Consider the following 12,960-nt stretch of genomic DNA (forward strand, 5'->3'; position numbering starts at 1 on the left):
GGGGAACAGAGAGGGGGGCAGAGAGAGGGGGGGACAGAAAGAGAGAGTGACAGAGAGAAAGAGAGAGGGGCAGAGGGAGAGAGGAGGAAAGAGAGAGGGGGGCAGGAGAGAGGGGGGGGAACAGGGATAGAAAGAGAGGGAGGAGTAAGAGAGAAGGGGAAACAGAGAGCGGGGGGACAAATATAAAAAGAGGGGGGACAGAGAGAGAGAAAGTGGGGGGCCGAGAGAGAGAAATGGGGGGGACACAGAGCGAGGAAGACATGGGGGGAGGAACAACACAGAGGGGAGGGGGAACAACACAGAGAGGGCGGAGCACTGGGATAGAGTCAAAGAGAGAGAGTGAACAGGATCAGTCCTGACAGATGGACATCTGTCTAGCATTCTCCGTATCACTACAACAAATGTGCGGGCAAGCACTGACTACTTGTGCAAGCAAATAAATGCCAGGTATCTCAATAAATCAGTGTCCAACATAGTGATGAGATAGTAAGTCAATAAATTAATCTTCTCATTTAAAACTTCTTCACAGAAATGCACATTTGTTCTTGTTTTGATTAATAGTAAGATACATTTTTAATGCCTTTATCTTTCCAAAATTGTTTCACCGGCCCCCCATGTAAGACAAAAATTGTAATCTGGCCCCCCACGCGAAAAGGCTGGACAACCCTGGTATAATCCTTATAATTTCCAGTATCCTTATAGGTGGTCAGAGAGGATTACTGTTTGCCTCTAAAATCCATATAAGGGAAGGTTTCTAATCACAGGACATATAGGGTCGCCTATGGAAGTTGACTTTTGTTTTGAGCATGTGTAGAAAATATCAGGAAAGGCAGCTTGAGTTATAATCAAGTGTGTAATAATTATACAAGGAGAGCACTTTTAATCAAGATGATGAACAATTCTATGTAACGAATAATCAATAGCCAATGTATTAAAGTATGAACCTAGTATGAGGTATGAATAGTGACATCAGAGGAGAGCTGCAAGGTGATTGGTTGGTGAGTCACTGCTGTTAGTGTATTTAAATATCTTAAAATAAGGGGAAAGTTTTTTTTGTTGAAAACAAAACCTCTGGTGATAAGGTGAGTACTATTAAAGTGTTTTTTTTAATTCAGTGTAGTTTATGAAGGACTTTAGATTGTAGTGGGTAGAACAAGGTCCCTAGTGTAATTTGTCTTTTTTAATTAAGGGAGTAACTAATTAATCTAAGGGTAAGTCATGACAGCAGAGCTCAGCCCCGTGATATGCTCCTCCTGTGCTATGTGGGAAATCAGGGATGCTTCCAGTGTCCCTGGTGACCATGTGTGCAGGAAGTGTATCCATCTGCAGCTGCTGGCTACCCGCATTATAGAGCTGGAGCTGCGGGTGGATTCACTGTGGAGCATCCGCGATGCTGAGGACGTCCTGGATAGCACGTTTAGTGAGGTGGTCACACCGCAGGTAATGCCTGCACAGGCAGAAAAGGGATGGGTGACCACCAGACGAGTAGTAGGCGCAGGCAGGTAGTGCAGGAGTCCCCTGTGGCCATCCCCCTCTCAAACAGATATATCGCTTTGGATACTGTTGGGGGGGTGATGACCTCCCAGGGGAAAGCAGCAGCAGCCAAGTTCATGGCACCACAGAGGGCTCTGCTGCATAGCAGGGGAGGAAAAGGGGTGGAAGAGCTATAGCGATAGGGGATTCTATCTAAGGGGTGCAGATAGGCGTTTCTGTGGCCGCAAACGAGGCTCCGGGATGGTCTGCTGCCTCCCTGGTGCTAGGCTCAAGGATGTCTCGGAGCAGCTGCAGGACATTCTGAAAGGGGAGGGTGAGCAGCCAGAGGTCGTGGTCCATATTGGTACTAACGACATAGGCAAGAAGAGAGATGAGGTCCTGCAAAGTGAATATAGGGAGTTAGGCAGAAGGTTAAAAAGCAGGACCTCTAAGGTTGTAATCTCAGGATTACTCCCTGTGCCACGTGCTAGTGAGGGTAGGAATAGGAGGTTAAGGCAAATGAATGTGTGGCTGAAGAGCTGGCGTAGGCGGGAGGGCTTCAGCTACTTGGATCATTGGGATCTCTTCTGGTGCAGAGGTGGCCTGTACAAGATGGACGGGTTGCATCTGAACTGGAAGGGAACCAATATCCTTGTGGGGAGATTTGCTAGTACTACACGGGAGGGTTTAAACTAGTCTGACAGGTGGGGTGGGACCCAAAGTAGTAGTCTCTCTGATGAGATAGTTGAGGCAAATGTAGAGGTTAAAGCAAGCAAGTTCAGTAGGCAGGCCAGGCAGGGGCAGGACACGGAGAGTGGAAGGTCTGGTAGGCTAAACTGCATTTACTTTAATGCAAGAAGCCTTACAGGTCAGGGAGATGAACTGAGAGCATGTTGACATGGCTTTGTGATATTATAGCTATTACGGAAATGTGGTTGAGAGATGGGCAGGACTGGCAGCTCAATGTTCCAGAGTACCGATGCTTCCGGTGTGACAAGAGGTGGAGGTAAGAGAGGAGGGAGAGTTGCACTATTGATTAGGGAGGACATCACGGCAGTACTTAGAGAGGATATCCCAGGGGAAACGTCCAGCGAGGCCATATGGGTAGAACTTAGAAATAAGAAAGGGGTGATCACTTTGATGGGATTATACTACAGGGCCCCCAATAGTCAGAGGGAACTGGAGGAGCATATATGTAGAGAATTCACAGATAGGTGTAGGAATTATAGGATTGTAATAGTAGGTGATTTTAACTTCCCTAAGATTGACTGGGACTGCCTTAGTGCTAAGGGATCAGATGGGGAAGAATTTATTAAGTGTGTCCAGGATAGTTTTCTGAAGCAACATGTGGTTGGCCCGACTAGAGAAGGGGCTGCACTCGACCTCCTCTTAGGAAATGAGGCTGGGCAGGTGGTTGATGTGTCAGTGGGGGAGCACTTTGGGACCAGTGACCATAACTCTATTAGCTTCAAGATAGTTATGGAAAAGGATAGGACTGGTCCTCAGGTTGAAGTCCTAAATTGGGGAAGGCTAATTTCATTGGCATCAGACAGGAACTCTCAAAAGTTGAATGGGAGAGGCTCTTTACAGGTAAAGGGCCGTCTGGCAAGTGGGGGGCTTTTAAAAGTGAGATAGGAAGAGTTCAGGGCCGGCATGTTCCTGTTAGATTGAAGGGCAAGGCTGGCAAGTTTAGGGAACCTTGGTTGACGAGTGATATTGAGGGTCTGGTCAGGACAAAGAAGGTGTAGGCAGCTGGGATCAAGCGAGTCCCTCGAGGAGTATAAGGGATTTAGGAGTACACTTAAGAAGGAAATTAGGAGGGCGAAAAGGGGCCATGATATTTCCCTGGCAGATAAGATAAAGGAGAATCCTAAAAGATTCTATAAGTATATTAAGAGTAAAAGCTAGGGAGAGAGTAGATCCCCTTAAGGATCAGTATGGTAATCTATGTGTGGAGCCACAGGAAATGGGCGAGGTCTTAAATGAGTACTTCTCGTCTGTATTTACCGTGGAGAAGGTCATGGAAGCTAGTGAGTTCAAGGGAGGGAACAGCGATATCCTGGAGCATATCAACATTACAAAGGAGGAGGTGTTGGAGGTTTTGAAGCGCATTAAGGTGGATAAATCCCCAGGGCCTGACCAGGTGTTTCCTACGATGCTATGGGAAGCAAGGGAGGAGATTGCTGGGGCCCTGGCAGAGATTTTTGTATCATTGTTAGCCACGGGTGATGTACTGGAAGACTGGAGGATAGCTAATGTTGTGCCTTTATTTAAGGGCAGCAGGGATAAGCCAGGAAACTACAGGCCGGTGAGCCTTACATCAGTGGTGGGAAAATTATTGGAAGGGATTCTGAGAGACAGGATTTATATGCATTTGGAAAGGCAAGGTCTGATTAGGGAGAGTCAGCATGGGTTTGTGCATGGGAAATTATGTCTCACGAATTTGATTGAGTTTTTTGAGGGGGTGACCAAGAGGATTGACGAGGGCAGGGCGGTGGACGTTGTCTACATGGACTTTAGCAAGGCCTTTGACAAGGTCCCGCATGGTAGGCTGGTCCAGAAGGTTTGAACACATGGGATCCAGGGTGAGCTAGCCAATTGGATACAAAATTGGCTTGGTGATAGGAGGCAGAGGGTGGTATTGGAGGGTTGTTTTTCAAATTGGAGGCCGGTGACCAGTGGTGTGCCATAGGGATCGGTGCTGGGCCCTCTGTTGTTTGTCATGTATATTAATGACTTGGATGTGAATGTAGGGGGCATGATTAGTACGTTTGCAGATGACACCAAAATCGGTGGTATAGTGGACAGTGAAGAAGGTTGTCTAAGGTCACAACAGGATATAGATCAACTGGGAAAGTGAGCAAGGGATTGGCAAATGGAATTTAATGCAAACAAGAGCGAAGTGATGCATTTTGGGAAGTTAAACCAGGGCAGGACATATGCTGTGAGTGGCAGAGCCCTGGGAAGTGTTGTTGAGCAGAGAGACCTTGGGGTGCAAGTACATAGTTCCCTGAAAGTGGCAAACAGGTAGACAGGGTGGTGAAGAAGGCGTATGGCTTGCTTGCCTTCATCGGCCGAGGCACTGAGTACAAGAGTTGGGACGTCATGTTACAGTTGTACATAACGTTGGTTAGGCCGTATTTGGAGTACTGCATGCAGTTCTGGTCGCCACACTACAGGAAAGATGTGATTAAGCTAGAGAGGGTGCAGAAAAGATTCACAAGGATATTGCCTGGTTTGGAGGGCTTGAGTTATAAAGAGAGATTGGCTAGGCTGGGTTTGTTTTCCCTGGAGTGAAGGAGGCTGAGAGGGGACATGATAGAGGTATATAAAATTATGAGAGGCATAGATAGGGTAGATAGCCAGAGTCTGTTTCCCATGGTAGGGATGACTAAAACTAGAGGGCATTGACTTAAACTGAGAGGGAGGAGGTTTAAAGGGGATCAAAGGGGTAAATTTTTCACACAAGGAATAGTGGGTATCTGGAATGAGCTGCCAGAGGAGGTGGTGGAGACAGGAACAGTAGCAACATTTAAGAGGCATCTGGACAGGTACTTGAATGAGCAAGGCATAGAGGGATATGGAATTAATGCAGACAGGTGGGATTAGTATAGATAGGCATTATGGTCGGCATGGACACGGTGGGCCGAAGGACCTGTTTCTATGCTGTACGACTCTATTACTGTAGATGATCTGTGTTAATTAAAATATACATGAGTAAAATACGTCAATCCAATTATAAGAAAGCAAAACAAAGTGAGCTCCTCGGATGGTCTTATGGATAAAAGCATTGCCAGCATATCAGTAAACCACATAGACTACAACATCCAAGGTTTGACAGATCTCAGCTGGGCAATAGTTGAGGTACTATCAGTGGCTTTGCATTAGTCCACTAAGGAAGGTAAAATCAGCCAGAACTTCATGGTTGTTATCCAGTGCATACTGTTTGAAAATATATGTTAGATATCTGGTAAGAGCAGAATCAGGTTTGGGTTGTGCTCCCTTCCATGAACAAATAATCTGCCAAAATGCCTTTGCTAAGTGCACAACTGAATATTGGCTTTTGTTCAAGATACTGGTCAGGTGTTTGCATCCAGGGAGCTATGTGGCAGTCATTGATGGGAAGAGGGTCTTCCATTTTGGTCACGAATCCATCTTACAATTTAGTCCAGGATCTATTATGGCTGGAATAATCCCTTCTATTCCATGCCTAGGAACTTGAATGCAAAGAACAGTTGTTTGGACGCAACTCTTACCCATCACAAGTTTTCACTGCATTGGGACTTTGCTTTCATTGAGGAAAGATGGAAAAGATCAAGTGCTCTTTGCTGCTTAGCGCAAATGCAGAGTGAAGCTCCAATATTGAGTGATGCTCTTTGATTGCAGCTTATTGTGAACCAGCATGTCAACATGGAGGAACGTGTTTGGCTCGGAATCTCTGCACCTGTCCCTATGGTTTTGTTGGACCACGATGTGAAACAAGTAAGAATTTTACTATAATTCCAATATATTCTAATTTTTATTTTTTGCTGTATATTTTTATAACATTTCTTGTGAATAAAGAGAACACAAGAACATGGTTTATCTATACTTCAGCAAGGTTTTTGACACAGTAGCACATAAGTGTTGGTTCATAAGGTGGAATGGAATAGAATAGGTAAGCAGTTATTGAAGTTGATTGGCAACCGGTTACATGAAAGAAGACAAGATGGTCGTTATTGACTTGGATTGAAATGATGAAGGTCACTAGTTGAATGTCCAACAATCTGTGCTCGAATCTTTGCTATTCACATTGTTTGTCAATACCTTGTAAGTGTAAAACTTTACTGATGACACTAATAAGGTAGAGGGTGGCAAACAATAGCAGTCTGATCGAGTGTAGAGAGATCCAGATAGACTGGGAAGTTGAACTAAGAAATGGCAAATGAAATTCAAAGGCAACAAATGCTAAGTAATGAGATCAGGGAAGAAAATAAACTTTGTAAACTAAATATTGTTAGTCTACAGGATACAGCATGGAGAAAGAATCTGGGTCTATTGGTGAACAGATCATTGAAACTACTTGCAAATTGTGTGGCAGTAGTAAATAGAGCAAATGAAATCTAGCACAGTGATACAGAGCTTATACATGACATTGGTCGATTCCTATTCGGAGTATGCTGTTCATTTCTAGCCAACATATTACAGGAAGGATACCATAATGCTGGAAAACGTGCAGCAAAGGGCTGCCTATCTGATACCTGACTGCAGACACCTGTATTACATGGAGGAACTACAGAAGCTGAGCTTGTTTATACTAGAGAAAAGAAGATTTAAAAAGAATCTTAATCACATATCTAAAATACTTAAGATTATTGGCAGCTTAAACCATGAGAAACTGTTTGCCATAGCCCCAGGAACAATAGATGGGCCAAGTGGCCTCTTTCTGTGCTTTAAACTTTCTATGATTCTATGAAAGAATCTAAAGATGAAGGTGAATAAATAGATCAGATATAGATATTTCATATAGAGAGTGATGAATGTTTGAATAGGACTGCCTAGGGAGGTGATTAAGGGTGATAGATAATTCAGAACAGACATTTAAGAGCTCAGCGGAGGTGGACTTGAGGGCGTGGAATAGTCAATCAAAGTGCTTTGTCCATGCTTCTCTACACTTTGGGGTAGAGGTTCCTCTAGGGCCCATTTCACCGAAATCAAACCCGTGCAAAGGATCAAGGAATTTCAAGCACAATTTACATCCAGAGTAAATCAGGTTTCAGCGATCTTTGCGCCGGTTTCAAAAATATTGCACTGAAAGTTTGTCCTGACCACAAAATTGGCTACACCCCCAGATCATATTAATCAGCATGGCAAGTTTACACTTATTTTGCCCATTTTTGGGCCTTCAAGGATGCTCTTATAGTTAAGCTTTTTTTAGGCACAAGAGCAACTAATGGGCAACTTCTAAAAGCTTTTAAATATTTAAATAAAGTTAATTTACAAAGAAACGAGTGTACACCAATGCAACTACTAAATAGTTCTGTATAGATTTTAAGTCATTTTAAGTTATTTAAAATCAGGTTGCTCACAGGACTAGACACTCTTAGCAAAAATGCTTACTTTTTGAGATTAAGCCCAATTTCATCTGTATTAATAAAACTGCACCAAGTTATTATTAAATATATCACGGAATACAAAGTGGAAAATATTACATTCTAAAAAGCTGCCTAGTTGTGCTAGTTCATGGAAGATTTTATGCTTAAGATTATACAAATGCGCTTGAATGGAAACCTGAATCATAACTTCACTTAACCAGCACAATTTACAACAGACTTGTCAATCATGCCCAAAGTGGAAACTCTACCCCTCTGTGTTCTCCATTAGAGGCAAAGCACATCTCTCACAATCAGTGAAGGAAAATAAAGGCCAAATCAGTGTATGACATATTCACTAATCTTGAAACAGCTAATTGCTGTGATTGATGCAAGCCCTGTCCTAGGAACAGGAATCAGTTGGGGTACTTTTGAGGGTTGAAACAGGCATAGATTTGAATACTTTTTTACTGGAGCTGTAGCTAGTAATTTAAAGCTTGTAAGAAAATATATCCTGCAGGAGCAATCCTTTACCCCCGTCATTTTTCCACCTACCACGCTCTCCACCACTAACCCAGCATCAGCGGGACTCAAGCACAGAAATCAAAATTATTGACATTACCATATATTTACTATCCTTTTTCGTCAACAGCACAAAAACAAGTGACAGAAAAGCAAAATACTGCAGATGCTGGAAATCTGAAATAAAAACAGAAGGTACTACAATAGGGTGACACAGTGGCCTCACAGCTCCAGGGACCCGGGTTCGATTCTGGGTACTGCCTGTGCGGAGTTTGCAAGTTCTCACTGTGAGCGCGTGGGTTTTCGCCGGGTGCTCCGGTTTCCTCCCACAGCCAAAGACTTGCAGGTGATAGGTAAATTGGCCGTTGTAAATTGCCCCTAGTGTAGGTAGGTGGTAGGGAATATGGAATTACTGTAGGGTTAGTATAAATGGGTGGTTCTTGGTCGGCACAGACCCGGTGGGCCGAAGGGCCTGTTTCAATGCTGTATCTCTAAGTAAAAAATAAATAAATAATCATGGGTGCTTTTGATCTTCATATAGGTTGGACTAATCAAATTGGCAAAGGTAGCCAAGAGGAAGAGTTTGTATTGTGCATTAAGGACAGTTTCTTAGAACGATATGTTCTGGAACCAACCGGACTATTTTTGACTTGGTAATGCGTCTGAGACAGGATTAATAAATGACTTTATAGTAAAGGATTTCTAGGCAAGAATCAGAGAGACATTTATGGTACAGAAGGAGGCCATTTGGCCCATTGAATCCATGCTGACTCTCCAAGAGCTAATTTTGATATTCTACTCTGTATTCCAAGATCCAAGTCATTTATATATATCAAAAAAGCAGTGGGCCCAGAACTAAACCTTGAGGAACATAACTGTCTACTAACCTCCAGTCTGAAAAGCAACCATTTACTATGACCAGTTGGTCACTGACTGTCCTATTTCATGAGCCTCAGTTTTGTTAACCAGCCTTTTATGTGGTCCATTATCAAATGCTTTTTTAAAATCAATATAGACAACATCCACCGCATTCCCTTCATCAACCTTTCTCTGTTACTTCATCAAAAAATTCAATTCGATGAATCAAGCACGCTTTCACAAATCTGCTGGCTATCCTTAATTAGCTCAGACATCTCCAAGTGCCTGTTGATTTCTTCCCAGGTTATTGTTTCTAAAACCTTACCCACCAGTGATGTTAAATTGACGGGCCTATAGTTACTAGGACTGTCCTTACACCCTTTCTTGAATAAGGGTGTCACATTTGCCACTCTCCAATCCTCTGGCAAATCCCCCATATCCAGGGAAAATTGGAAGATTATGGCAAACCCTTCGACTATCTCCATCCCCATCTGGGATGCAAGCTATCTGGACTAGATGACTTATCTACCCTAAGGATAGACAGCCTTCTAGTACTTCCCCCCCACTCAATTTTTACCCTCTACTCTCTCTGCTTCTACTGATATTTTATCAGCCTCCATTTCCTTAGTGAACACTAATACAAAGTACTCATTAAGTTAATTAGCCTTGCCCTGCACCTCTAAGCAGATATTACCCTCTCTGTCCCTAATAGGCCCCACTCCTCCTTTTACTCGTCGCTTACTATTTGCATGCCGGTAGAAGATCATAACATGGTAGAGTTTCATATTCAGTTTGAGGGTGAAAAATCTGGGTCTGAAACTAGTGTCTTAAACTTAAATAAAGGCAAGGGTATGAAGATAGAGTTGGCTAAAGTGGACTGGGAAAATAAATTAAAAGGCAAAATGGTCGAGAATCAGTGGCAGTTTATTAAGGAGCTATTTCATAACTCTCAACAAAGATATATTCCAGTGAGAAAGAACAACTCTATGAGGAGGATGCTCCATCTGTGTTAACTAAGGAAGTTATCAAATTTAAAGAAAAGGCATACAATTCTGCAAAGATTAGTGGTAGACTAGAAGATTGGGAACATTTTAGAAACCAGCAGAGGATGACTAAAAAAAGGAGAAATTAGAGTAGAGTAGCAAGAAATATTTTTTGAAAAGTCAGTAAAAGCTTCTACAAATATATAAAAAGGAAAAGAGTAGCTAAAGCAAGCATTGCTCCCTTACAGGATGCAAATGGGGAATTAATAATGGGAAACAAGGAAATGGCAGAGGCTTTGAGCAAATATTTTGTATCTGTCTTCACAGTGCAGGACACAACAAGTATTTCAAGACTAGTAGAAAATCAAGAGGCAAAAGGGAGGGAGGAACTTAAACAATCACTATGACTAGAGAAAAAATACTAGGAAAACTAATGGCACTAAAGGCTGACAAATCCACTGAACCTGATGGACTACATCCTAGGGTCTTAAACTGAAAAGATAATGGATGCATTTGTTGTAATCTTCCAAAATTCCCTAGATTCTGGATAGGTCCCAGTGGATTGGAAACATCTCTATTCGAGAAAGGAAGGAGACAGAAAGCAGGAAACTGCAGGCCAGTTAGCCTAACATCTGTCATTGGGAAAATGTTTGAATATATTATTAAGGAAGTAGTAGCAGGTCATTTAGAAAATAATAGTGCTATCAGGTAGAGTAAACAAGGTTTTATGAAAGGGAATTCCTGTTTGACAAATTTGCTAGAGTTCTTTGAGGATGTAACAAGCAGGGTGGATAAAGGGGAACCAGTAGATGTAGTGTATTTAGCTTTCCAAAAGGCATTCGATAAGGTGCCACATAAAAGGTAAGATAAGAGCTTATGGTGTTTGGGGGTAATATGGATAGAGGATTGGCTAACTAATAGGAAACAGAGAGTTGGGATAAATGGGGCATTTTCAGGTTGGCAAACTGTAACTAGTGGAATGCCACAGGGATCAGTACTGGGGCTTCAACTATCTACGATCTATGTTAATAACTTGGATGTAGGGATCGAGTGTATTGTCGCCAAATTTGCGTACGGTACAAAGATAGGTAGGAAAGCAAGTTGTGAAGAGGACACAAAGGGGGAATTTTATGCTCTCCCCCATGATGGGTTTGGAGACGTGGAGAGCATAAAATCAGGTGGGATGGTGGCAGGGTGGGGGTTCCCGCCTCCACCAAAATTTAGTCCGAGGTAGGAAGGCCTGTGAACGGCCTTCACGCCCCGCTGCCAATTGAGGCCCTTAACTCATTAATTAACCCCCAGTTAAGGGCCTCTTCCCACTGCAGCCACAATTACTCATGCAGTGGGCGGCCCTGTCACTGCACGGGAAGCACGACATGATAAACCGTGCGGGCTGCTTCACGGCTCCAGGGGGTTGGGGGTCCCTCATTCAAAGGCACTTAGCCCTTGCTGCTGAACCCTCTCCTCTGCTGTGGCGCTGCAGCAGCCAGCCTCTGAATGGCCAGCGGCTCTCCAAGGATGGGACTTCTGACAATATGTACATCCTATGGAAGGCCAGCCGCTAGCCACACAAGTGCCTGATTGGCACTAAATTCGGTGGGCCTTCTGGAAAAGAGGCAACGCGGGGATCTCGGCAACAGTTTCCCCCGACATCAAAACCCCCGCCTCCAGCATAAAATTCCCCTCAAAGTGTCTGCAAAGAGATATAGGTTAAAGGTCTGCTCGGGTCTGCATAAAAAACCCGACCTGAGCCCAGCAGAACCACATCCGACCCGAGCCCGACCTGGCCCGAGCCCTTCCGTTTTTTTCCCGCGCCCAACCCAACCCGACCCGACCCAACCCGACCCGACCATCAGTTAACTTACCTTCATTTTTCGCTTTCTTGCTGATCTGCACAAGCTTAAAATAACTGTAACAAAACCACCTTTCTAGTTCAAAAATTAAATTAACAGCAGAGCCACTTACCTGTGATAGAGCATGTCCAACCCGGCCCGACCCGAGCCAGAATGCCGGACCCGGGAGTGCAACCCGACCTGAACCCGACACATGTCAGGTCCCGTTGGGTTCAGGTCAGGTAGCAGGCTTTTAATATAGATAGGTTAAATGAATGGGCAAAAAATTGGCAGATGGAGTATAATGTGGAAAAATGTGAGGTTGTCCGCTTTGGCAGGAAGAATAGAACAACAGAATATTATTTATATGGAGAGAGACTACAGAATTCTGTGGTAATGAGGAATCTGGATATCTTCCTGCAGGAATCACAAAAAGTTAGCATGCAAGTACAGCAAGTAATTAAGAAGGCAAATGGAACATTGGCATTTGTTGCAAGGGGCATGCAGTATAAAAGTAGGGTAATCTTGCCACAACTGTACAGGGCATTGGTGAGACCGCACCTAGAGTATTGCATACAGTTTTGGTCTCTTACTTAAGGAGGGATATACTTGCATTGGAAGCAGTTCAGAGATAGTTGATTAGGTTGATTCCTGGGGTGAAATTGTTTTCTTATGAAGAAAGGTTGAGCAGGTTGGGCCTGTACTCATTGGAGTTTAGAAGAATGGGATGTGATCATATTGAAACAGATAAGGTTCTGAGGGGGCTCAACAGTGTAGATGCTGAGAGGATGTTTCCCCTCATGGGGGAATCTAGAACTAGAGGGCACAGTTTCAAAATAATGGACCTCCCTTTTAAGACGGAGATGAGGAGGAATTTCTTCTTTCAGAGGGTCATTAATCTGTGGAATTCTATTCCCCAGAGAGCAGTAGAGGCTGGATCATTGAATATATTCAAGGCTGAATTAGACAGATTTTTGATCTGTAAGAGAGCCAAGGGTTATGAAGGTAGGTAGGAAAGTGGAGTTAAGGCCACAAGCAGATCATCTTATTGAATGGCAGAGCAGACTCAAGTGGACAAATGGCCTACTCCTGCTCCTGTTTCTTATGATCTTATGAGAAAATGCTGGAAATACTCAATGGTCTGGCAGCATCTCAAAACTAATTGTTTCATTTTATATCACTGCTCCGGAAAAATAAATTTAGGCTCAATATGTACATCAT

At 43.5% G+C, this 12,960-nt stretch overlaps 1 protein-coding gene across 1 annotated transcript in view; it reads left to right on the top strand.

Moving 5' to 3' along the window:
- Nucleotides 1–12,960, top strand: part of vwde (von Willebrand factor D and EGF domains) — a 306,182-nt gene that overhangs the window by 261,430 nt on the left and 31,792 nt on the right. The window contains exon 28 of the mRNA XM_068052969.1: nucleotides 5,860–5,955. Coding sequence (XP_067909070.1) covers nucleotides 5,860–5,955 — 96 coding nt within the window. The remainder of the gene's footprint in view (nucleotides 1–5,859; nucleotides 5,956–12,960) is intronic.

This window comes from Heterodontus francisci, chromosome 2 (genome assembly GCF_036365525.1).
Source record: "Heterodontus francisci isolate sHetFra1 chromosome 2, sHetFra1.hap1, whole genome shotgun sequence".
Taxonomy (NCBI): domain Eukaryota; kingdom Metazoa; phylum Chordata; class Chondrichthyes; order Heterodontiformes; family Heterodontidae; genus Heterodontus; species Heterodontus francisci.